Raw genomic sequence first — 24856 nt, 5'->3', positions numbered from 1 at the left:
ATCCAATAAATATATCAGTTGCCATAAATAAGTAGACCCACATGGAGTTTGGCCCTAGTTGCCAATTTTAACAAAACACAATCATAATCCTTTAGGACATTAATGATGCTTGCTCTACGCTTGTTGGATGATGTTTCACGCCCTTTAGAGGGTTTTCCACTTAATGGTAGATGTTGGACACTTTATGAGAAGCAATGGGCTTGATGATGACTTGGCATACCTTTGAAGATACTCCTCCATTCCTTGGACCTTGGACATTGCTTAAGGCTAAGACATTGCACATGAGCTTGATGTGGTACCTTATGCATGAAGTGGGGGCTTGGATGAATGACGATGGGTTTGACAAGGCACCTTTTCAAGATGATACATGACCCTTGGACGAGGAGACATGCCTTTTGATGATTAGTTGCACCTTTTAAAGAGAGACACGTCTTGAGGCTTTACGCTCACATGTGTGCAAACATTCAAAATATCATAAGAAACCAAAAGTACACACCATGTTCACAAATGTGCGCATGAAGCACAACTCCAAGATAGATAGAAGAGATAAGTTACACAATAAATCCTTGAAGAATAATGGAACCTCCTCCAAATACATTCACACATCCAAATCACCTATCCTTAATAATAATTATATGATCTCTATATATACCCATTCACACATTTGCACATGTTGCTCATTCATTATTAGGCCAACCCTAATACATAAACATTTACATGTTGCATGTACATTTCACCCCATATATGCCCCTCCTTGGGGCCATATCATATATATTTAATCTCATATATGCCCCCCTTGAGCTCAAACCAGTTTTTAGGGCATTTTCATGTTTATTCATTGCATTTTCATCTTTAAGGTTATTTTGGGGGTTAGCTTAAGACCTGTCCACCTTGTATCATGTATTTTTAAGGCTTTTATAAATTGTCACCCTAAAAGGAATAAAGCGCTTGTTTTCCCTTGTATAAATAGGGGAGAGCTACCCTTCATTTGAATCGTTGCATGTTTGGAAATATCACTTCTCTTATATTTGTCTTTTCTTCACTATGGAAGGACTACTAGATATGACTTATCTTCTTTCAATCTTGTTTATTGCTGATGGAAAAGGCTAATTAAATATTCACCATAGTTTTGTTGGTATTGTTATCTCTTAATTCTCCTTGAACAAAACTTTTCATGAAGTTCTCTTCAACTAACCTAGATTTAGCTACCTACCTTATTTGCCCAAGAAAAATAGGATGATGCTAGGGTTAGAGGATTAAAAGGCGCAAGTTAGTCTCCCTTCATTTCTTAACCCACAACCTTCTCTCTTTCTTCCAAGGTTTTGTCACTTTTCGACTCCATTAGCCCTATATTAGAAAAGTTACTAATCTTATATCTTATGTCAATCATTTAACTCTCCAAAGCGATTTGAATAGGAAAATTGTTTGATGTCCAACTCCTCTAGCTGCATAGTGATCATCATCTCATAGCTCGATATGAAACTATATGTCTTCTCCTTCAGGTGGTTGAAACTCTTGTTGTTCGCGATCATGTGGAAGGATGCTCCTGAATCAATATAACATATATTACTATCTGTTGAGCTTGCCATTCTTGCTCCCTCAGAAAGCGTGCATCTCCAGCTCCATAGTTTGCCACAACCAATGATCGCAACTCCTTTTGTGTCACTGAACTTTAGCTCACTAATATGTCCCACTAGCAGGCCTCTAGCTCCACTAAGAAGTTTGCTCATTGGGTCTTCTAGATTTTCCCTCTTATTAGAGGTTTGGCCATCTGCAACCCACTGAACTAGGGCTCCACAACTCTGCCTCATAACAGCTCATTAGTCCTTCAACGATCACTATACATGAAGACTTTAAGCACTGCCAACTTGTCAAGATTATGGCTGCTCCAAAATGCTGCTCCTCGTGCACACAAATATGCCCTGTCATAGTGACACATCAGCCCTATTGCACCCTCCTCAGGGCCTCCAAAATTACCCATACAGTCAACTCTTTGACTGATTTAGGGCTTGCAAATCCGCCATTAACAATCCATACACTTATTGTTCTTAGGTTGCTTCAAATCACGATTGTCATTAGACCAAAACCCGCAAGTGTTAGTCAACAATCGCATCGCACAATATAAGGATCCACGAGAGGCAGTTAGTCCATGTCACAAAACACAAAGGGATCATTGGTTTATCTAATGTCCAACAATCTTCCCCCCAACGCGAGTTGGGTTTGTATAGAACTCATGACCTACGCTCTTATACCACTTGTTGAGAATCACGAATGTCGTTAGACCAAAACCCGCAAGTGTTAGTCAATGATCACATCGCCAGAGATAACGATCCACGAGAGCGGTTAGTCCATGTCACGGAACACATGGGAAGCATTGGTTTATCCAATGTCCAACAAGACACGTTGCACTTGTGATGTGTTGGTCCTTATTTTGATCCACCCTCTGATACAATGTAGAAAATCCACGAAATTCGGATTAGCTAATATCAGCAATCTAAAATAAAATTTCTTCTCACATAGACACAAAATTTCTCTACTAGATGCAGCAGAATAAGAACAAAAATAAAATCACGGTCACACAATTCAACAACACAGAATTGTCTAGGAACCCCACTGGAAAAACCCTCTACTTGTTATTGAGAATTTTATTGATAGAAAAAATTGAGTAATTGATCTCTTACAAAATAATTGTTTCAATCTAAAAACAACCTAGTTTTCCTGCCTTGAACCAGGCTTGAAACCCTTGCAATATTGTTGATCTTTGTTGCCCTCTACCAATCTATGCACACTCTTCCTCTCACAAGCTCCACGCACAAACTTCCTATTGCTTGGTCTCACCAGCTCGTGCTCACCAAAACAATGATTAAACTTGTCCCTTCGTTCCTCCTTTTAAAGGCAATTTGAATGGTTAAAATTAGTGAATTTTCTAATTAAGGAATGATTTTGTGACTGGTTGAGTTAGCGTGACTTAATTGTTCATGCAACTCGTCCTATTTCAAGTCAACCACTTGAAACTCGATCACTTGTGTTTTTCCTCAATTAACTCACACTAGAAAATCAAGAACTTGACTTTCAATTTCAACACAACAATTAACACCAACCTAACTCATCCTAATTTTTAGGGACACTCCTACATTTTAAGAACTCGGGCATGCACAAGAAGGAACTTGAATTTGAATCCTTGAATTAAGGCACAAATCAAGCAATCATTTTCTTGCTACTATTCTCAACAATTTCTTCAAAATTTGCGGAAATTTTTCAAAAAGGATTCTAAATCTTGCGACGCTCCTATGCCAAAACCATACTCCAGTTTTTTTTTTCTTTTAAAAACATTGAAGTAATAAAAATTGATCAAAGCTCAAATACCACTTATAAGTTATAATGTCCCAGTGGTCAAACAATAAAATACGACTAAACCAAACACTGAAGATAATAGATGTAACGATAAACAGAGAGGAACATATCACAAACTACCACTCATAACATGCACAAGGGTTGGGGACACCTAAACACTCAAGATTGGAATGCACCTTCAATTCCCTAAAACATGTAGGAAGACATCTCCATGTAATTGTATTAAAATGAACAACAACGCTTGATCGACAACTTATTGGTTATCATAAATGAGGTGGCAGGGCCCTTTTAACTCTCAACTAAGTGATGAGTCACTAATGACTCCAATATTAAATTAATGATCTTAAAAACAAAATAGATCATGTACAAAATATGTTGTGTATAGACATACAACAACATCAAAAGAGGAACAAATACTTATCCAATACCCCACAAACAAAATTCATAAATAGTATAAGGAAACTAAATGAGATTGTACATATGTTGTAGAATCTTCATGTAATTGTATTAAAACCAATAACAATGCTTGATTGATAAATAATTGGTTATCACAAGTGAGGTGAGAGGCCCCTTTTAGCTCTCAAATAACTTAGTGATGAGTCATTATTGACTCTAATATTAAATTAATGATCTTACAAATAAAATAGCTCATGTACAAAATATGTTATGTATAGACATACATACAATAAGCAAATATTATTCCATTACCCCACATAAACAAAATTCATGAATTGTATAACGCAACTAACCGCAATTGTACATATTTGTAAAATCATCATGATATGTCAATAAATAGAAACGCAACTATACATATGTTGTACAAGCTTCATGATATGTCAATAAATTAGAGTACAAGAGTAAAAATGCTAACATGATGAGCATGGAGTGAATGCATGTAAAGAAATCTCTAATTTGTTAGAATAAAACTAAATGCGTACGGGTAAAAGCAAAAGCATAACACTAAAAGAAAAAAACAATTACTCAAAAAAAGAATAAAGCTAACTGCAAGTTCTCAAGCCCAATGGATTAGCTCAATTACTTGCATTAGTGAGTTAGATGAATCTTATTTGTTGATCTCAAGTGAGGTGAGATCTAATCTCAACCATCAATCACTTTGGAGATTAGGGTTATGGATTTGGCAAGGCTAGGTGAAGGAGGAAGACACATAAGAAGAGACATAGAGAGCTTGAAAAAAATTATATTACATCTTATCTAACATTCCCCACCAACAAAGGACTAAAACTTGAGAAGATTTAGCAAGGGTGAAGAGGGACTTTCATCTAAAAATCATCTCAACGAATAAGAATGCAAGCATATTACAGCAAGAAGAGAGTAAACTAGCAACCAGAGAGAATCATACAGTAAACGAGCAGCGTTGTAGCAACTATGGGCATATTGTATGGTAGACGAATAGGACTGTGGAAATGTTGGGAAGACAAGACAGAAGTCGGGAAAGGCTATATAAATCCTTGGGCAGTTAGATTTGGGATGTAACAATTGCAGCAGGACATAAGCGAAGTACAAACTGCACAGGTAGGTCGTATAGACGCTGCCAACCAAGAATAGGCCATAGGTAGGCCATACATTAGCGAAGGAAACCATACAGGGCCTCAAATAGGTTGTACAATGACATGGGCAGCATGCCGAGCAAGTATAATTAAACAAGCAAACAATCAATAGAATTAAATAGAAAACAAAACAAAACAAAAAACTCTGAGGGTAGTTTTCCCGTTTTTTTTCTATTGTTTGTAATTTTCTCAGTTGGCAAACTATTTCGCAAGTTGGGAAAGCCCTGGTAAGTCTTGATCTTAATTAATGAGAAGCTAATTTAAGGGCAAAAATTTCTATGTGCATTTGTGAAGTTGATGTCTAACTGCTTCCGTAGATTTTCATTTTATTTATTGTTAAAATCCCAGTTGTGCAATTTATTCAGTAATTTGCAGTTTAGTTTAATTTATATGAAGGAATTAATAGAAAATATCTTGCCTGTTTATTAGGATTAAGGAAATTTAACAAGTTCATTGTCAAGTCCATAGTTCAAGTCTCTCTGAGGTTTAAGACTAGTCGAGTATCCATGGCTTACCAACTGATATTGTGGCCAATGATTGTAGAAAATTTCCAAGGAAAAGAGGGGGATTCTACGAGATTTTTCCTTTCAGCAAAGAAAACTACAAGTTCTTATTATTTCATGGATGTTTAGAAGAAAATGTCCCCACTTTTTGTTGATCCAATGGAACACCCTTTCCAACAAAGTAAAAAAAGAAACCTTTTAGGATTGGGCAGTTGGAATCTTCGCATGGCCTCGAGTCTTAGGTAGCCAAAAATAGGTAGTGCAGTGCTTGACCTCGGTGTAAAACATTCTATCATGCTCAAGCAATTTGAATAGGAAAATTGTTTGTCCTATATGCATAAGAATCAAACATGTAATTTTTAAAAGGCTACAAATTTGATGCATCAATGCATATGATATTGATTCCTTCCTCTTTGTTTGAAGCCAAAGAAGATGTTTTGGAACCTCGATAATTACACAAGGAGTTTATTTTGTAGAATTTAAATATATTTAACCAATAGCTGATGTGGTAGAGTCTGACTAACTCCAAATGGAGAAACATAATAACATGAATATCTATATCAAGTGAGAGCCTATGATGATGGTGTTGATATGCCAAAAGTGGCCCTTTTTTCAAGCGACATTATCTCAATCATTCAACTTCCGATTGGATTTTTTTCTAAACATCTAATGTTTAAGTGCTTTCTAGATCTACAATCAATTGCTTCAAAATCTGTGGAAAGTATAATTAAACAAACAAACAATCAATAGAATTAAATAAAAAACAAAACAAAACAAAAAACTCTGAGGGTAGTTTTCCCGATTTTTTTCTATCGTTTGTAATTTTCTCAGTTGGCAAACTATTTCACAAGTTGGGAAAGCCCTTGTAAGTCTTGATCTTAATTAATAAGAAGCTGATTTAAGGGCAAAAATTTCTATGTGCATTTGTGAAGTTGATGTCTAACTGCTTCCGTAGATTTTCATTTTATTTATTGTTAAAATCCCAGTTGTGCAATTTATTCAGTAATTTGCAGTTTAGTTTAATTTATATGAAGGAATTAATAGGAAATATCTTGCCTGTTTATTAGGATTAAGGAAATTTAACACGTTCATTGTCAAGTCCATAGTTCAAGTCTCTCTGAGGTTTAAGACTAGTCAAGTATCCATGGCTTACCAACTGATATTGTGGCCAATGATTGTAGAAAATTTCCAAGGAAGAGAGGGGGATTCTACGAGATTTTTCCTTTCAGCAAAGAAAACTACAAGTTCTTATTATTTCATGGATGTTTAGAAGAAAATGTCCCCACTTTTTGTTGATCCAATGGAACACCCTTTCCAACAAAGTAAAAAAGAAACCTTTTAGGATTGGGCAGTTGGAATCTTCGCATGGCCTCGAGTCTTAGGTAGCCAAAAATAGGTAGGGAAGTGCTTGACCTCGGTGTAAAACATTCTATCATGCTCAAGCAATTTGAATAGGAAAATTGTTTATGTCCTATATGCATAAGAATCAAACATGTAATTTTTAAAAGGCTACAAATTTGATGCATCAATGCATATGATATTGCTTCCTTCCTCTTTGTTTGAAGCCAAAGAAGATGTTTTGGAACCTCGATAATTACACAAGGAGTTTATTTTGTAGAATTTAAATATATTTAACCAGTAGCTGATGTGGTAGAGTCTGACTAACTCCAAATGGAGAAACATAATAACACGAACATCTATATCACGTGAGAGCCTATGATGATGGTGTTGATATGCCAAAAGTAGCCCTTTTTTCAAGCGACATTATCTCAATCATTCAACTTCCGATTGGATTTTTTTTTAAACATCTAATTTTTAAGCTCTCTCTAGATCTACAATCAATTGCTTCAAAATCTGTGGAAATTTTTCAAAAGGTCTTTAAATGTTGAAACCCTCCTATGCCAAAACCACTACTCTTTTTTCTTTCCAAAACAACAGGAAAACAAAAACTAATCAAGGTTCCAATACCACATATAAAATCCTTGTAGCCAAAATGTACATTACCACTACACAAAATAAAGGTAATAATAAATGTAAAGATAAACAAAGAAGCGCATATCATAGACTATCATCTGTAGTATGCACAAGGGTTGGGGACACCTACAAACTCAAGGCTGGAATGCACCTACAATTCCTAAAACATACTTGAAGACATTTCCATGTAATTGTATTCAAATGAATAGCAACGTTTGACTGAAAATTGATTGGTTATCACCTAAGTCATTGTGTTTATCGAACAAAATTGATGAAGTTCCCCGAATTTAACTATGGGCCGAACTTGTTCGATCATGTTTATCAAACATCAACACGAACATGAACCCAAATGCGAACACAATCTCGAACTAAATCATAAATTTCATTTTAAATTCAACTAAATTGGTCTGGATTTCGTTTGTGTGGGTAATTTCGGAAGATTCATAATAATTAAAAATAAATAATAAAATAATAAAAAAAAACTAGCATGATAGCATCTACGCACTTTCTCTACCTCTTCAAACTCGCACACTGCTCACTCACAACCACTACAACACACCCCCGACTTGACCCCTGACAACAACAGTGTGGCATTGCAAACACAACCTTTCGAGTCTCATGCTCATTATGCTAGTGTGACTTATCCACTAACACTAGTTTTTCATCTTTCCACTATCCGCAACTCAGCGATATATCCTCAACCCTCTGTAGATTGTGTACAATTTATCTGCAACTCGCTCAACATTGTTCTTTGTACACTGTACAGTCAACCTTCAAGGCTTATCAACATTACCCCACAGTTTCACCCAACAACCAAACTCGACTCGATCAGTGATAGGAGTCGAGACTCATATTGGCATAACTACACAACTCCATTTGTAGAGTCAAGATTGCTCTATGTATAGTGACGGTTCACAATTCATCAATGTGAATCATGAGTCCAAGTCTCCACACAAGGACCCGACTCCAGTCACTCCACCCGATCATGATTTGGCAATAGGACTCATACATCCTACAGCCTACATGTTTCCTAGATTCTCTATTTTAGTTCCAAACTTCCAGTGTTCATTATTCAATGTTCAGGCATTTTTATTAGTTAATGTGCATATTTTAAATTTAGTATTTAGATGATACTAGATAGATCTTTGTGTCTCACTGCTCACTAGCTTAAAACCTTGGTCCTTTTAAAGTTTCATGCTTTAAAAATAATTTAAATGTAAATAAGATTAAAATTAAAAATGCAGAACCTTCATGCTTCATTCAATGGCACCTCCAAAATCAATTGTTGTTGCCTAGAAATATCAAAAGAGAAAGAAAAAATTTTCTATTTCAATTATGTGGACATCAATTCAATGGCTCTTTACCTAGAGCAGTGGATTACCAATTTAGCATTAGCAATGGAAAAAGAGGTGGTGTTGAAGGTTGCTCTAAGATATCCAAGGAGAAAAAAATGTAGTGGAGAAATACTATTATAGTTCAAATATGGAAAGAGGAAAAAGGGAGAAGAGGCAGCAAATTGAGAGGGAGATTGCCCTGTCTTCCTCAAACACCATTCATTCTACTTCAGTCATTGGTGGATCAAGTTGTACCCCAGCAAAAAATAAAGATGGCACCACAATATTAAATCAATTATGGAAACCTATGGAGAGACAAGAAGTTGATGATGCTAATGCAAAAAAAATATATATGTGTGTGCAATTCCCTTTAATGTGGCCAAGACTTTGTATTTTAAAAATGTATTTAAAAAGGCTATTGGTTTTGGCAATGGCTGTGTTCCTCTCAGGCCTGAGGCTTTAAGGACAACTTTGCTAAAGAAAACAAAAGACAAAGTGACAAAAAAGTTGGTTTAGGTTAAAGAGTATTAAAAGCTCCTTAAAGAGTCTTAGCATCATTAAGTTATTATCTCTTCACAAGTTTCCAGAATTGATTAAATGTTGTGGTTCCACCTTTTTTTGATAGGGTAGTAGTGTTTGAGGAAGAAATGGTAACCTCCCTCTCAATTCGTTGCCCCTTCTAAGCTCTTTTTTCCCTTTCTATCTTTGAACTGTAATAATTTCTCCTTTGCATTTTTTTGCTCCTCGAAAATCTTAGAGCACCCTTCAACACCACCTTCACTTCCATTGCTAATACTAAGAAAGTGATCCACCAATGAATCGATGTCCACATAACTAACATGGAAGATCTTCCCCTTCTCTTTTGACATATTTCCATGCAACAACAACTGATTTTGGAGATGCCATTGAACGAAATTTGAAAGTTCTGCATTTTTATTTTATTTTCATTCATTTAAATTAGTTGTAAATCATGAAACTCTAAAAGGACCAAGGTTCTACGCTAGTGAGTAGTGAGACACAGATATTTATCTAATGTCATCTAAAAACTAAAATTAAAATATGCAGTTACCTAATAAAAAAGCACCTAAACAGTGAACACTACAAGCTGGAATTGAAATAGTGAATTCTAGAAACTGTATATAGTAGATTGTATGAGTCCTATCTTCGAATCTCAATCAAGTTGAGTGACTAGAGTCTGTGTTAAAATTGGCAACTAAGGCCAAACTCCATGTGGGTCATCTTATTTATGACAACTGATATTTTCCTTTGATTCCTCTCATCGAGAGGTGTAGGATTGATCTAACGATCATCCAATTTCAACATGTATTCATGGAGATATGAATTTATTTGTATTTCTTGACAATTTGTCAAGGTCGGCCAGCAAGTTAAAGTGTGTGGCACACCCCCAACTTATCCTCCACGATTCATATAAAAGGAGGAGACCTTGTGGCATTATTCCACTCATCTCACCACACATCTTCTCTCTCTCCTACGCATTAGAAGAGCTTCTCTCTCTCACACGTGTGGCTGAAAGGAGGACGCAGATTTCTGGTTAGGGCAGTGTTGACTTGGGTTGACCTAGCTGCAGGTGGGCAGATTGGACAGAGTGGAGGCTTTCTTGACTGCGGTTTGGGTTGGGCAGCCTCTCCTAGGCTAGCCGCATTTTTATTCAGCCTTTTTTACCAGGTTTGACCACTCTTTGACCTGCGTTGACTGTCAAAGAGCTACCGCAAGTTTGACCAGACGTTGACTACAGTTTGACTGGGTATTGTGCACTATTTTGGGCTGCCTATGTTTGTTGTTGAAGACCAAGTTCTTCAAGGTTGACTTGAAGTCAAATTAGGAGTTGTTTTACCAACTTTAACTTTGTTGATTAGTGTTGTATTGTTGCTGATATAAAATCACAGATTTGTGATATTGTACTATCTCTCTCTTTGCTGAATTATTGAAGAATATAGAAGAATTGATCAAAGGGTTTCGCTGCATTGGGGTTTGTCCCTAGCTAGCCGCCACATCTTGTGTCTCTTGTCTTGGCTTGTCTTTTGTCGATTTTATTTATGTTCTATAAGCATTTTACTTATATGTTAATGTGATTGCTATACTGAGAATTGACATTGGGCTAATAAGAAGAAATTGAAATAAATTGCTCTAAAGCATAGAACATACCATAATTTAACATGGTATCAGAGCTGAGGTGAAGACAAAGCCCGAGCAAGAGCAAGAGCAATCACCAAAGACAATTGGAAAAAGTCAAAAGGCTTCATGGGTTCCTCATCACACTTCCCCACCAAAGACAAGCTCCGTGAGAAGTCTGATTATCATGGATGGAAGATGTCTCTTGATCTGACATTGGAAGAGCAGAAAGTGTTGGATTAACTGAGAGGCAGCATTATGGAGCCTCCATCAAATGCCCCAGCTGCTACAAGGAACAAGTACATGAAGGGTGAAGTCAAAGCGAAGAAAAAAATCATCTGGGACTCTATTGACAAGCGTCTGATGGCCTACATTTCCGAGTTGAACACCTCCAAGGAGATCTACGATAGACTGGTAAGCTTGTTTAAAGTTAGTGATGCAAATCAAGTTTTGTTCCTCAAAAATAAGTTGAAGGATATTAAGAAGGGCAAAGACGAGGATATTCAATCCTACTTCTTAAGGATCACTGAGATCAAGAATGATCTCCTATCGATTGGAGAAGTCATTGCTGACAAGGAACTGACTATCACTACTCTTGGAGGGCTCCCATCCGAATGGTATGTATTTAGAACCACTCTTCTCAACAATGATCGAATTTTGGGATTTGAGGAATTGATGGCGAGATGCATTCAAGAAGAAACAAGGATGGTAGAGCAAGAAATGCCTTCAAGCAAAGGCAACCCCACTGCTTTCTCCTCTCAAGCTAAAAGGAGAAATAATTATGGGTCTAAATTCAAAGGAAAGGTCGAATCGAAGGGTGGAAGAAAGGGAAGATGCTTTGCTTGCAATAAATTTGGCCACTATGCGAGGGAGTGTCCAAATAGGAAGGACACAACTCATGACGATGATCAAAATCACTCCTGGGGCAAGGAACTCCAAGTATGAATCAAATGTTGTTAACAATAAGCAAGATGAATATTATCTGATATTGGCCCTCTCCACCACCTCTCCTCTGAACTCGTTGGGCAATTGGCTTATTGATAGTGGTGCCTCAAGGCACTTCACTGGTTCCAAGGAAGCTCTTTCTAATCTGATAGGCAAGGAGGCAAACTTGGAGATTATTCTTGGAGTCAATTCCACCTATCCCATAAAGAGTGTAGGGAATGTTACTCTTCAATTAAATCAAGGCAACACAATTCATTTGCAAGAAGTCCTATATGTACCTAATCTCAAGAAAAACCTAGTGTCCATTTCGGCAATGGAAGACAAAGGCTACAAGGTGGCCTTCATCGATGGCAAGGTACGTGTATGGAAAAAGAATTTTAAAGATGCTTTCACTCTTGGGTTTCGAGTTGACTCTTTATATCAAGTTGGAGGAAGTTCGTTGGGAGTCATGTCTTGCGACACATCTCTCCAGTCTGAACTATGGCACCGAAGGTTTGCCCACCTTCATTATAAGGCTCTACCCGATGTGAGACAAATGGTGACAGGGATGCCCGAGTTCAAAATAGAGCATGAAGGTGTATGTCCGAGATGTGTCGAAGGAAAGCTCAAAAGGGGACCATTCCCCTCAAGCCATAGCAAGACCTCCGACATTTTGCAGTTGGTTCACTCCAACATATCTAATATGATGCCCGTGAACTCTTTGGGAGGATATTTATATTATCTCACTTTTACATATGACTATTCTTGCAAGACTTGGATATACTTCTTGAAAAAGAAGGATGAAGTGTTCTCTTGGTTCCGTCACTTCAAAGCCTTGATCGAGAATCAAACTGAAAAGAGGATCAAGAACTTAAGGACTAATAATAGGACCAAGTATGAATCCAATGAGTTCCATGACTTTTGCAAAGAGGCAGGCATTAAGAGGGAGACCAGAACACCATACACCCCTGAGTAGAATGGTGTGGCGGAAAGGAAGAATCGTACGAATGTGGAAGTTGTTCGTGCCATGCTCCATGATCAAAGGCTTCCGAAGTTTCTATGGGCCGAAGCTACGAATACCGTCGCATATGTTCAAAACCAATGTCCTCATCAAGCATTCGGTTTCAAGACTCCCGAAGAGATGTTCACTAGTAAGAAACCTAATGTCTTTCATTTTAGAATTTTTGGAAGTCTTGTATATTTTCATGTGGCGAAAGAGAAAAGGAGCAAATTGGGTGCATCTAGAAAGAAGGGAAGCTTCGTGGGCTATAGCAAAAAATTCTAAGGGCTATAGAATCTATGTGGCTGGTCAAAGGGAAGTTGAGATTAGTCATGATGTCACCTTTGACGAAGATATGGCTCTTAGCAAGGTTGACAATCTTCTTATTCTAAGGAAAACTAAAGAAGTTGACACCAGGAAGCTAGATGAAAAGGAAGATGAGACGATGCCCAATGTGGAAGAACTTATGGATCCTACTGATCCCCCTCCGCGAGAGCCTTCCTCTTCTAGGAAGAGGCCCTCATGGCTTAGGGGGACACTTGATGATGCCAAAGGACATATTGCACCCACAGGGACTTTCTGTGAAAGTAAGAAGTCGACTAGGTATCAAGGATACTTGACCATTATGAGCACCATCATTCAAAATAAGCATTCTTCGTTCGAAGAAGTCGTGAAGCATCAAGCATGGAAGGATGCTATGAATGAGGAATACGAGTCCATCATGAAGAATGATGTCCGGGATGTGGTCCCCAAACCCCAGGGCAAAACAGTTGTCACCTCGAAGTGGCTTTACAAAATAAAGCATGGAGTTGATGGGAGTGCTGAAAATATAAGGCTCGCTTTGTTGCTCGAGGCTTCTCTCAAAAGGAAGGTGTAGATTACGACGAGAAATTTGCACCTGTTACCCGATACACCACCATCCACTCGATCATAGCCCTTGCCGCTTCGCAAGGATGGAACCTACATCAGATGGATGTCAAGACTGCATTCTCGCATGGTTCAATTAAAGAGAAAGTCTATGTGGAACAACCCGAGGGGTTTGAGATTCATAATCGAGAATCTCACATATGCAAGTTGAAGAAAGCTCTCCATGGGCTAAAGCAAGCACCCTGATCTTGGTATGAGAGGATTGATAGCTACTTGATGAAGCTCGGATTCACTAGGAGTGAAGCCGATCCAAACCTTTAATTTAAGGTTGAAGATGATAAGCCTCTCAGACTAGTGCTGTATGTTGACGGCATCTTCCTGACAGGTGCAGACCCTCTCATTCACAAATGTAAGAGGGAGTTGGCTTCTGAATTTGAGATGAAGGACCTAGGACTGATGCACTATTTCCTAGGGCTGGAGGTCTGGCAAAAACCATGAGAGATTTTCCTATCTTAAGGAAAATACGTGGTGAAGATATTGGAGAGATTCTGTATGGTGGACTGCAAGCCTGTGACTACGCCGATGGAGGTTAACTTCAAGAAGTTATGCGGTAGTGTTGCCTAACCTGCTTTGGGAAATGCTACTAAGTATCGTCAACTCATAGAAGCATTGATGTTTTTGGTGAACTCCCGTCTGGATATATGTTTTGCAATCAACACGTTGAGCCAATATATGGTTGAGCCTCATCACTCACATTGGATTGGTGCCAAGAATCTTCTGAGATATCTTCGGGGCACAATCACTCATGGGTTGAGATACACTGCCGGAGATGTGAGGCTACATGGATATTCCAATGTTGATTGGGCAAGCAGTGTGGTGGACCGAAAGAGCACTTTCGGGTGTTGTTTCTCTTTGGGTTCTGCCTCGATCTCCTAGATGAGCAGGAAGCAGAAGTTGGTGGCTTTGAGCACCGCTGAGGCAGAGTACATTGCTGCGAGTATGGCCTCCTGTGAGGCTGTCTGGTTGAGGAAGCTCTTCAGTGAGCTATTTGGACATACGTTGGATACTATTGTGATCCTATGCGACAACCAGAGTGAGATTCGTTTATCAGAGAATCTTGTATTTCATGATCACTCCAAACACATTGATATCAAGCACCACTTTATCCAGAATATGGTACAGCGAGGGGCAATAAGGCTCCATCATAGTGGGACAGATGAGCAAGTCGCCGACATTCTAACGAAGCCCCTAGGAAAGGTCAAATTCTTGACTTACCGAGAACGATTGGGAGTCGTTGAGAAACCCTCTTATGAGGGTCCTATATGATGCATACATTGAGCTCTAAGAGCTCCCGGGGGCTTGAGGTAGTTCTTGGAGCGACGAGCAACCATAGGGTGACTCGCCCACCCCTACTAGTGAGCTGTGTACAGGGAGAATGGTTCAGCCTTCCCCTGTGATACCCCGTGGCAACATGTAGATAGGATGGGTGGTTCATCCTTCTACTGCCGAGACATCCTACCCATGCAGTTTGGGACTCATGGGAAGTACTCTCATCTGGCCAATGAGTAGAGAAATGAGGATTGGGACCATAGCAGTACCGATGGACGCATCGTGTATCTACTATACTCCCTATGCTAGGATGATATTGATTTGGGATCAAATGGAACTGACTTTGAGTTAGTAAGAGTGATAAAACTCACTCCCTTTTGGAACTAATCTGGGATCAGTAAGAGTGGTATGACACACTCTCTTCATTGGGATTGACTTCGGGTCAGTAAGAGCGCTATTGGGCACTCTCTTTTATCTAGGACCAGCTTCAAGTCAATAGAGGATGTTATGATACATCCTCAATCATTTCTTCTTCTTCATAGTTTAGCAGAGCAAAGTAAAGCCGAGCAGTGCAGGGCAATGCATTTGATGGCAGAGATAATACCAACAGACAGATGGATTAGCAGATGGAGTTCTCCCTAGTTGAGAGGGAGTGTTAAAATTGGCAACTAGGGCCAAACTCCATGTGGGTCATCTTATTTATGGCCGCTGATATTTTTCTTGGATTCCTCTTGTCGAGAGGTGTAGGATTGATCTAACGATCATTTGATTCCGACATGTATTCATGGAGATATGAATTTATTTGTATTTCTTGACAATTTGTCACGGTCGGCCAGCGAGTTAAAGTGTGTAGCACACCCCCAACTTATCCTCCATGATTCATATAAAAGGAGGCGACCTTGTGGCATTATTCCACACATCTTCTCTCTCTCCTACGCATTAGAAGAGCTTCTCTCTCTCACACGTGTGGCTGAAAGGAGGACACATGATTTATGCTTAGGGCAGCATTAACTTGGGTTGACCTAGCTACAGGTGGGCAACTTGGACAACGTTGACCAGCGTGGAGGCTTTATTGACTGCGGTTTGAGTTGGGCAGCCTCTCCTAGACTAGCCGCGTTTTTGTTCAGCCTTTTTTACCAGGTTTGACCACTCTTTGACCTGCGTTGACCGCCAAAGAGCTGTCACAAGTTTGACCAGATGTTGACAGCAGTTTGACTGGGTATTGTGGACTGTTTTGGGCTGCATATGTTTGATGTTGAAGACCGAGTTCTTCAAGGTTGACTTGAGGTCAAATTGGGAGTTGTTTGACCAGCTTTGACCTTGTTGATTAGTGTTGTATTGTTGTTGATATAAAATCACAGATTTGTGATATTGTACTATCTCTCTCTCTGCTAAATTATTGAAGAATATAGAAGAATTGATCAAAGGGTTTCCGTACATTGGGGTTTGTCCCAGGCTAGCCGCCACATCTTGTGTCTCTTGTCTTGACTTGTCTTCTGTCGATTTTATTTATGTTCTATCAGCATTTTACTTATATGTTAATGTGATTGCTATACTAAGAATTGACATTGGGCTAATAAGAAGAAATTGAAGTAAATTGCTCTAAGCATAGAACATACCATAAATTCAGAGCAGTGCAGGGCAGTGCATTTGATGGCAGAGATAATACCGACAGACAGATGGATTAGCAGATGGAGTTCTCCCTAGTTGAGAGGGAGTGTTAAAATTGGCAACTAGGGCCAAACTCCATGTGGGTCATCTTATTTATGGCCGCTGATATTTTTCTTGGATTCCTCTCGTCGAGAGGTGTAGGATTGATCTAACAATTATCTGATTCCGACATGTATTCATAGAGATATGAATTTATTTGTATTTCTTGACAATTTGTCAAGGTCGGCCAGCGAGTTAAAGTGTGTAGCACACCCCCAACTTATCCTCCACGATTCATATAAAAGGAGGCGACCTTGTGGCATTATTCCACTCATCTCACCACACATCTTCTCTCTCTCCTACGCATTAGAAGAGCTTCTCTCTCTCACACGTGTGGCTGAAAGGAGGACGCATGATTTATGGTTAGGGTAGCATTGACTTGGGTTGACCTAGTTGCAGGTGGGCAACTTGGACAACGTTGACCAGCGTGGAGGCTTTATTCACTGTGGTTTGAGTTGGGCAGCCTCTCCTAGGCTAGCCACATTTTTGTTCAGCCTTTTTTACTAGGTTTGACCACTCTTTATCCTGCGTTGACCGCCAAAGAGCTGTCACAAGTTGAACCAGATGTTGACAGCAGTTCGACTGGGTATTGTGGACTGTTTTGGGCTGCGTATGTTTGTTGTTGAAGACCGAGTTCTTCAAGGTTGACTTGAGGTCAAATTGGGAGTTGTTTGACCAACTTTGACCTTGCTGATTAGTGTTGTATTGCTGCTGATATAAAATCACAGATTTGTGATATTTTACTATCTCTCTCTCTGCTAAATTATTGAAGAATATAGAAGAATTGATCAAAGGGTTTCCCTACATTGGGGTTTGTCCTTGGCTAGCCGCCACATCTTGTGTCTCTTGTCTTGACTTGTCTTCTGTCGATTTTATTTATGTTCTATCAGCATTTTACTTATATGTTAATGTGATTGCTATACTAAGAATTGACATTGGGCTAATAAGAAGAAATTGAAGTAAATTGCTCTAAGCATAGAACATACCATAATTTAACAGTCTGGTTGTCAAGTGGAGACTTGGAGTCACAACCCATATTGATGAATGATGAACAATCACTATACATAGAGCAATCTTGACTCTGCAAATGGAGTTGTGTGACTATTCATGTATGAATCCCGACTCCCATTGTCGATTAGGATTCTAATCATCGAGTGGAACTGTGGAGTCACATTGATGATCCTTGAAGGTTGATTGTACAATGTACATAGAGCACTGCTAAGCATAAGCGAGCCACATATAAACTATACACACTCTCCAAAGGGTTGAGGCTATAGCATTGAGGTGTGGACAGTGGAACAATGAAGAACCAGTGGCAATGGATGAATTGCATGGCACACTGAGAACGAACCTCAAAACGTTGTGTTTGCAATGTTTCACCATCAGTATCAAGGGTCGACTCACGAGTCAGGACTGTGTTGTAGCAATTATGAGTGAGTAGTGTGTAAGGTTGAAGAGGTAGAGCGTATTCATAGATGCTATCATACTAGCATTTTAATTTTCTTTAACTTTTATTATGGACCCTCCAAAATTACTCGCACACCAAGATGAATATAATCGAATTTAAAACAAATTTTATGATTGAGCTGAAAGGCTCATTCTACAGCCCAGTATGAGGAGGATGTGTAAATTTGTCCATCTGTTTACCCCCTTTAAAATAAAATTAAAAATTAAACATTTGTCCTAATAGCAAAATAATGTCGACTACAATGTAAAAGTTAGAACGTTTATTTGGTCTTATATATACTCTATTTAGCATTCAAAAATACAATTTAAACAATGAAAAATAACATATTGTATTTTGCACTCTAAAAAAGTTTGCACGTAAAGAAATTTGATCCCTCTCAGCTCATGTTAGATCCGTACTTCAGATGGATCTACTTAAGATGTTTAGTTAGAGTTCATGTTCAAGTTCGCATTTGCATTCGCATTGATCTTCGGCAAACCTGATCGAACAAGTTTGACCCACAATTAATATCATCGAACTTATTTTGTTTGCCAAACACAGTGACTTAGCTTACAACTAGCTAAATTCTTTAGCTAAGCCATACTCAGACATTCTTTACATCAAGAAAGTCTATTTTTAAATTTAATGTTTAATGTACTCTTCTTACAATAATCCCAGTATGCCCTCCAAGCCAAATGACGCACACTTCAACAGACGCAAGGAAACCCGCCTTGTAAAGAATAAGGTCTTCTCAATCGATGTATGTTGTTTACTATTTTTCATGCACAACCGATGTGATATATTGCTGAAATTTAGTTTCGAATTATCTTCAAAGAATTATTTAACAACGACCTATGCAAAAACTTGTGATGCATAGATATTAAAACCAAACAGTCTTTTGGGATGCTATCTTCCCTCCACGCATACAACATTTACTTCTTTGTTTTAAAAACATACAGAACCTTAACGAAATTATTGCAAATCAACCTAAAAACCCTGACAAGTAACTCACCACATGCTTCCGTGGTATTTCAAAGTGTAAGGCCCGCGTTCAAGGCTGCGTTCAAAATGGCTATGAACTTTGTGCCTCCCCTTGCCGCTCTGGTCAATCAGCCTCAATTCAAACTTAGCCCTCACATCAGTGCCCTCGCTGACCAAAGCCACGAAAACCGAAACATACAGAGAATTGTCTTCAGGGTTTTTTCCGTCGGGGTAAAAGTAAATGGCCCAGTCGTATCCTCCGACGCTGAAAGTCTCGCTCGCAAGGAAATTACCGACACCCATGCCCTTGGCCAGAGAAAATCCCACGATGGTTAAATCGTGGGATCCTTTTACGGTGTCTGCCACATAACGGGATTCCGTGTTTGTGGGATTCCTGCCGTACATTCCCGTGCCGTAGACAGCTTCTGCGAGCTGTTCTTGGAGGGAATTTAAAGCTCTCCTCATTGCGACAACGCCTCCTGATTCAGTGGATGACGCCATTTAAAAGAGGGTTTTCAGGGTTCTAATCTTCATATACAGTAAAATTCTGGAGAGTGTGGAATTGAGAAGATACCTGTCAATTAATTGTTCTTGACCGTCGAAAACTCAAGGAGCCTTAAATTTTTTCAATTTTTTCTGCGATCCACTGGTTTATCCGTTCCCGCGATTCGAACAGTAGACTCGAACCAAGAAAATGCAAATCTAAGTGCCAGGGGAACTTCGTTTAATTGGGTCTTTAAGTAGGCACGTTAGAGAGTCGGTCAGATGGGGCTTGACGAGCACTGAGCCTACTTTGTATGTGTAGCCAAGAGGTCACATTGCTGGTGGTGATCGGGCTTTTGTCCAAAAACGGCCAGGCTCGTTAGCCCCTTCTCTTGCATGCTCGCTCGCTAGCGGTCTCTCTTTATTATCTCTTGCATGCTCGCTCGGTAGCGGTCTCTCTTCATTATATTTTGGGGTAGTTTACAAACAAAAAATCATAGAAGTGGTTGTTGATCAATTAGTTATTACTAGCAATCTGCTCAAAGTTGCAAAGAAACGCCCATAGAATTATTAAATTGAAAAAATTATTTTGTTTTTCCTGATCAAATAGTAATTGATATATTAAAGTTATATATTATTGAGAACATTAAAAAAAAAATAGTAAAAAACATTTAACAAAATTTAATTCTCACATGAGTTCTTCATTAATCTCCAAGAGAGTAATGTCACGATCCAACCATGAAATATACATATATATAAATAAAAGGAAATGATTTTCTTTATTATATATGATATCTCGACTAATTTCTAAAATTAACTAAAGTATAACGATGAATAAGAGGAAAAGTGACATTGCCAAATAAATAGTGATACAATTAATAGTTTATTATAATGGACCCCACAAAGTAGGTCAATGCTCAAAAACATTTTAGGAATAATTAATTTAATCCAATGTCTTTAATCATATCTTTAAATTAACTAAAGTATAACCATGAATAAGAGGAAAAGTGACATTGCGAAATAAATAGTCATACAATTAATAGTTTATTATAATGGACCCCACAAAGTAGGTCAATGCTCAAAGGCATTTTATGAATAATTAATTTAATCCAATGTCTTTGACTATATCTTTCTAAAAATGCAATTGTTGGCTTGAAAACCACATGCTCCAATATTAAGATAAAACCACATTCTTAGGACCATTTGGTACAAAGTTTCAGTTGTCTTCTCAATCCAAAAATGTGAGCAGGTGTTCAAAATACTTGTTCCATGGTGTGAATGGCTTCAGCAATTAAAAGCTTGGGGAATGAGATGCAAATAGGTGAACTTCAACGTTGTGAGGTCATGATCACGATCTTTGCGACAATTCGAACATCCGGGAAGGGTTTGGTTTATCACCTTACATCATTTAGTCTTCAATGGATGTAAAGGTGTTGGGCAAGCGAGTCAAACTACATGGGATTGGTCAATACATCCACTCCCTGCATTCGATAAACACTGACAAGGGAGCATGAGATTATCCAACTTCCTATTTATCTGGGGCCTTGGTTCTTCCACCATTGCTATGTTCGACCTTGTATTCTGTGGCTTCTCCATTAGCTAATGATCGAAATCCATTGGGAGTAAGCAAGTCCTCAAAGTTATAACCCTCGATTCAACAGAGTCGTCATTGCCTCCTTTTTAGATATCATTTTTCCTATAACCCATCATAAATGTGAGAAAGCTTTAAAAGAGAATAATTAACAAATTTACGAAAATTCATATCAGTGTGCTAAATCAACAACGACCACACTAGATTAACATCAACAACAACACTAAATAAACAATGTTGAACTACTTATTGTTCTCTTACAATGAAGAGATAAATCACATCAATACTTTTTTAATAAAAATGAATAATTTTATTAGTAATTCGGCACCCAATCATAGCAAGTACACGGGGAGTACAAGTTTCAGATTCACATACACTTCCTAACCACCATATTGTCATAAAACATGACTCTTTCTATCAACCTATCAACCTATAGACGAATCTCATGACACTACCTATAGTAGAAGTACATTATTGCGGCTTCTAGCAGTGATAACCAAGCTTTACAAAATGTAAACAAAAGTATTTTTTCGCTTATTATAGAGGCAAAAAAGAAACCTTGCAAAATAGTATCCTAACACCAAAATCATAAGGATTATTCTTACTTTGGAGCTGACTCGTTGAGGTTGATATTAAATTTGACAGGGATGTCCATAAGCTAGTCCAAAAGATCAATCACAATCTTCGTGAGCTTGAGTTCCATAATCATTCCTCTGGGAGCACCAACTTCATCCTACGTTTTGGCCAATTGTTGCCTGAGAACCAACATGTGTTCTTCCTATTCTACCTATGAATGATACCTCTTCCAAAATTTCACCTATAATTCATATAGTTCTTGTTGCAATGCTTCAATTTCAGAATGGTAATTAGGACACAGATGATCCTTCATAGAAGCATAAGAATTGAGGTAGAATCCATTGCCAAAAGGGAACTGGTGTGTTGGAGTAAACAAGGATGACCCCAACTAACCGAAAGGATAAATGTTTGGCAATGCAAGTTAACAGTCCAACAAACAACCAAATTTGTAAACCAAACCCTACTCAGCAAGGGGGACTTATAGATACATCTGAGCTTAACATTAGGAAGAACCCAAGTGTTCTAGAGAGTTGTGAAGCCGAGATCAGAAGAAGAACCTTGCGAGCTTGAAAGGCTTCTTCTCCAAATTACCCACGCACATAAATGACAAGCCTGAGAATCCCTTGTCGCTATAAACGAAGCCATGATAGGCTCTTCACAATGGAGGCTAGAGGAAGCTCATCTAGATGCCACAATTAAATGTACAAGCCATACTTTTACCCAATTCCTCAACCACATACCCGAGCACAGATTTCCTAAGAAGCTTGATAGAGTTTGAACCAGGGAGCAATCCATTTTATCATCTATTCAACTGACTTTCCACGCGATTGATTTCATATCACATTTTAATTTCGCTCGAACACCCATCCTAAAAAATCATCAGAAATCTAGAGTGTTGGAGATTCCAAGGATTTGGCCTTGGATTATCAACAGTGTGAGCATGTGAGTATGAGTGAACCACCAATGCATGGCAGCGAAACCCATGAGCAAACATGTTAAGGAAAAAATGGATAGAGGGTATATTAATTGTCACCATAATGGCATAAGGACGTGAAGGACTGACGTGGAGCCACAAGTTGCGTATGTAAGCTATCAAGGAGAAGGGAGAACGGGGGAGGGGGACATAGGAGATTGGAGAATAGGGGAAATCATATCAACATTTTAATATCTATTAAAATTATCAATAAATGGAAATTAAAATAAATCTAAAAATTGCATTGCAAAATAAACTAAGGAATATATCACTTTTGGAAAACTATAGAAGAAAACACATTTTTCACTGGAAATCACATTTCTTATTATTACTACAAAGAAGATTGCATATACAATTTCTCACAAACTTAAATTAAAACGAATTTTGGCAACCTAAAACCAAAGAAATGTCTCGCAAGCTCATAAAGCAAAGCTAGAAACCTTGTAATCACATCTTTCACAATACTATTATCTAAACCTCGTCCAGAAAGTTAATAACGAAGAGGTGTGATCCTCCTTCCTTTTATAGAGTAAGAAAATGAATAAGCTACAAGCTAAAACCATAACCCTAGACTAAGTCTACAAGTGGAGCATTCTACGTCGTGTCATACGACACATCCCCATAGAAGCAAACACGTGTTTCACTATAAATCACATTTCTTATTATTATTACAAAGAAGATTACATATACAATTTCTCACAAGGTTAAATTAAAACAAATTTTGGCAACCTAAAACCAAAGAAATGTCTTGCAAGCTCATAAAGCAAAGCCAGAAACCTTGTAATCACATCTTTCAGATTACTATTATCTACAACTCATCCAGAAAGTTAATAACAAAGAGGTGTGATCCTCCTTCCTTTTAAAGAGTAAGAAAAGGAATAAGTTACAAGCTAAAACCATAACCCTAGACTAAGTCCACAAGTGGAGCACTCTACATCTTCCATGTAATAAGACACATCCCCATAGTGCCAACTCACCAAATCCATATATTTATATGCATCCACAAGTACTAACTCACCCACTCCACATATATTTATGTAACATTATGTATTGTTATACAACAAGTGTGCTCGCCTAGTCCAAGTGATAAAATAGATGAAAAGTGGGCTTTAAGGAAAAAAGAAACCCTTAGAAACTCTTCCCACTAATATACCCACTCAAAGTAAGAGTTATTAAACACTCATTAAGCAACATGTAAACTACAATACGTTGGTTTCTAGGTTGCATGGATTGTGGCACCCATGGGTTAAATGATTATGGATACAATCATTCAAGGGGGATTTATCCATAAGTTGGTGCACTTGTCTCTAGGTTGTTTACAAATGAAATCTCAATTTTTTTAGATTTTCCATAGTAATAGTGTTGAAAATGCAACAAGAAAATCCTAATTTAATTTTGTCCTTGAATTAAATTAGGAATAAAATTGTAATTCCACATCACAAGACAACTTGTACGAGTTAACTAAGTTAATTTGACTTAGTTGGCTCAGATAATTCGAGTTGAGGGTCTAACTTCAGTCATGTAGAGTGTCTCCTACATTATAAGAGTCTTGGTTGAGTTTATTTTGAGTCGTAATTAATTAATTAAGTTTAACTAAGTTAAAGTCAGTTAAATTAGTTCCAACTGATGGAGGGACTACTAGGAGGTCAGACAGTGGGGTGTTGCTTCATGTGTTCAACCAATTAACTGTTGATTCACCCATAAATAAGTCATGCATGTCAGATCTCAAAGTTACCCAATTGAGATTAGAGTTCAGGGATAATCTACTATCAGTTGCATAATCATCTGAATTGTATAGTTGGTGCATGCAGTCAGAGGAAGGCCTAGGAGGATTACACAATTCATATTGAGGAATTTCCCTAATTAATAGGGGGCTAATTCCCAAGGAAACAACGCAACAAAATAGGGACTTGGGCAAGCCAAAATTTGGTTAAGTATTGGGCTGGGATTTTCTAGGAAGTTGTGAGACAGATAGAGATAGTGCAAAGGTTGCTCGGGGTTGAGCAAAGCATTGTAATCTTCTCATATTTTCTGACTAATGCAATATACAGATGGTAGGGGTTTTTACCTGTGGATTTCCCCAGGAAATCATTGTGTAATGTGTTGATT

At 38.2% G+C, this 24856-nt stretch overlaps 1 protein-coding gene across 2 annotated transcripts in view; it reads right to left on the bottom strand.

The window, feature by feature from the left end:
* Positions 1 to 20020, bottom strand: part of LOC149213521 (BTB/POZ and MATH domain-containing protein 4-like) — a 173047-nt gene extending 153027 nt beyond the window's left edge. Inside the window, exons 1-3 of one of the 2 annotated variants that reach the window (XM_089392042.1) lie at positions 19699 to 20020; positions 19156 to 19603; positions 18792 to 18915 (exon numbers count right to left, since the gene is read on the bottom strand). In XM_089392042.1, the coding sequence (XP_089248168.1) occupies positions 18807 to 18915; positions 19156 to 19589 (543 nt within the window). In that variant the 5' untranslated portion in view covers positions 19590 to 19603; positions 19699 to 20020 and the 3' untranslated portion in view covers positions 18792 to 18806. Of the gene's footprint in view, positions 1 to 18791; positions 18916 to 19155; positions 19604 to 19698 lie in introns of those variants that run through there. The other variant, XM_089392043.1, reaches the window with a different exon arrangement.
* Between the last annotated feature and the right edge of the window lie 4836 nt (positions 20021 to 24856).

Source organism: Pinus tabuliformis, chromosome 1_1, assembly GCF_031772625.1.
Source record: "Pinus tabuliformis cultivar Carrire ecotype Pingquan chromosome 1_1, CPIR1, whole genome shotgun sequence".
Lineage (NCBI taxonomy): Eukaryota > Viridiplantae > Streptophyta > Pinopsida > Pinales > Pinaceae > Pinus > Pinus tabuliformis.
Note: the sequence above shows the minus strand (reverse complement) of the source record. Positions and strands in the feature narration are given on the sequence as shown.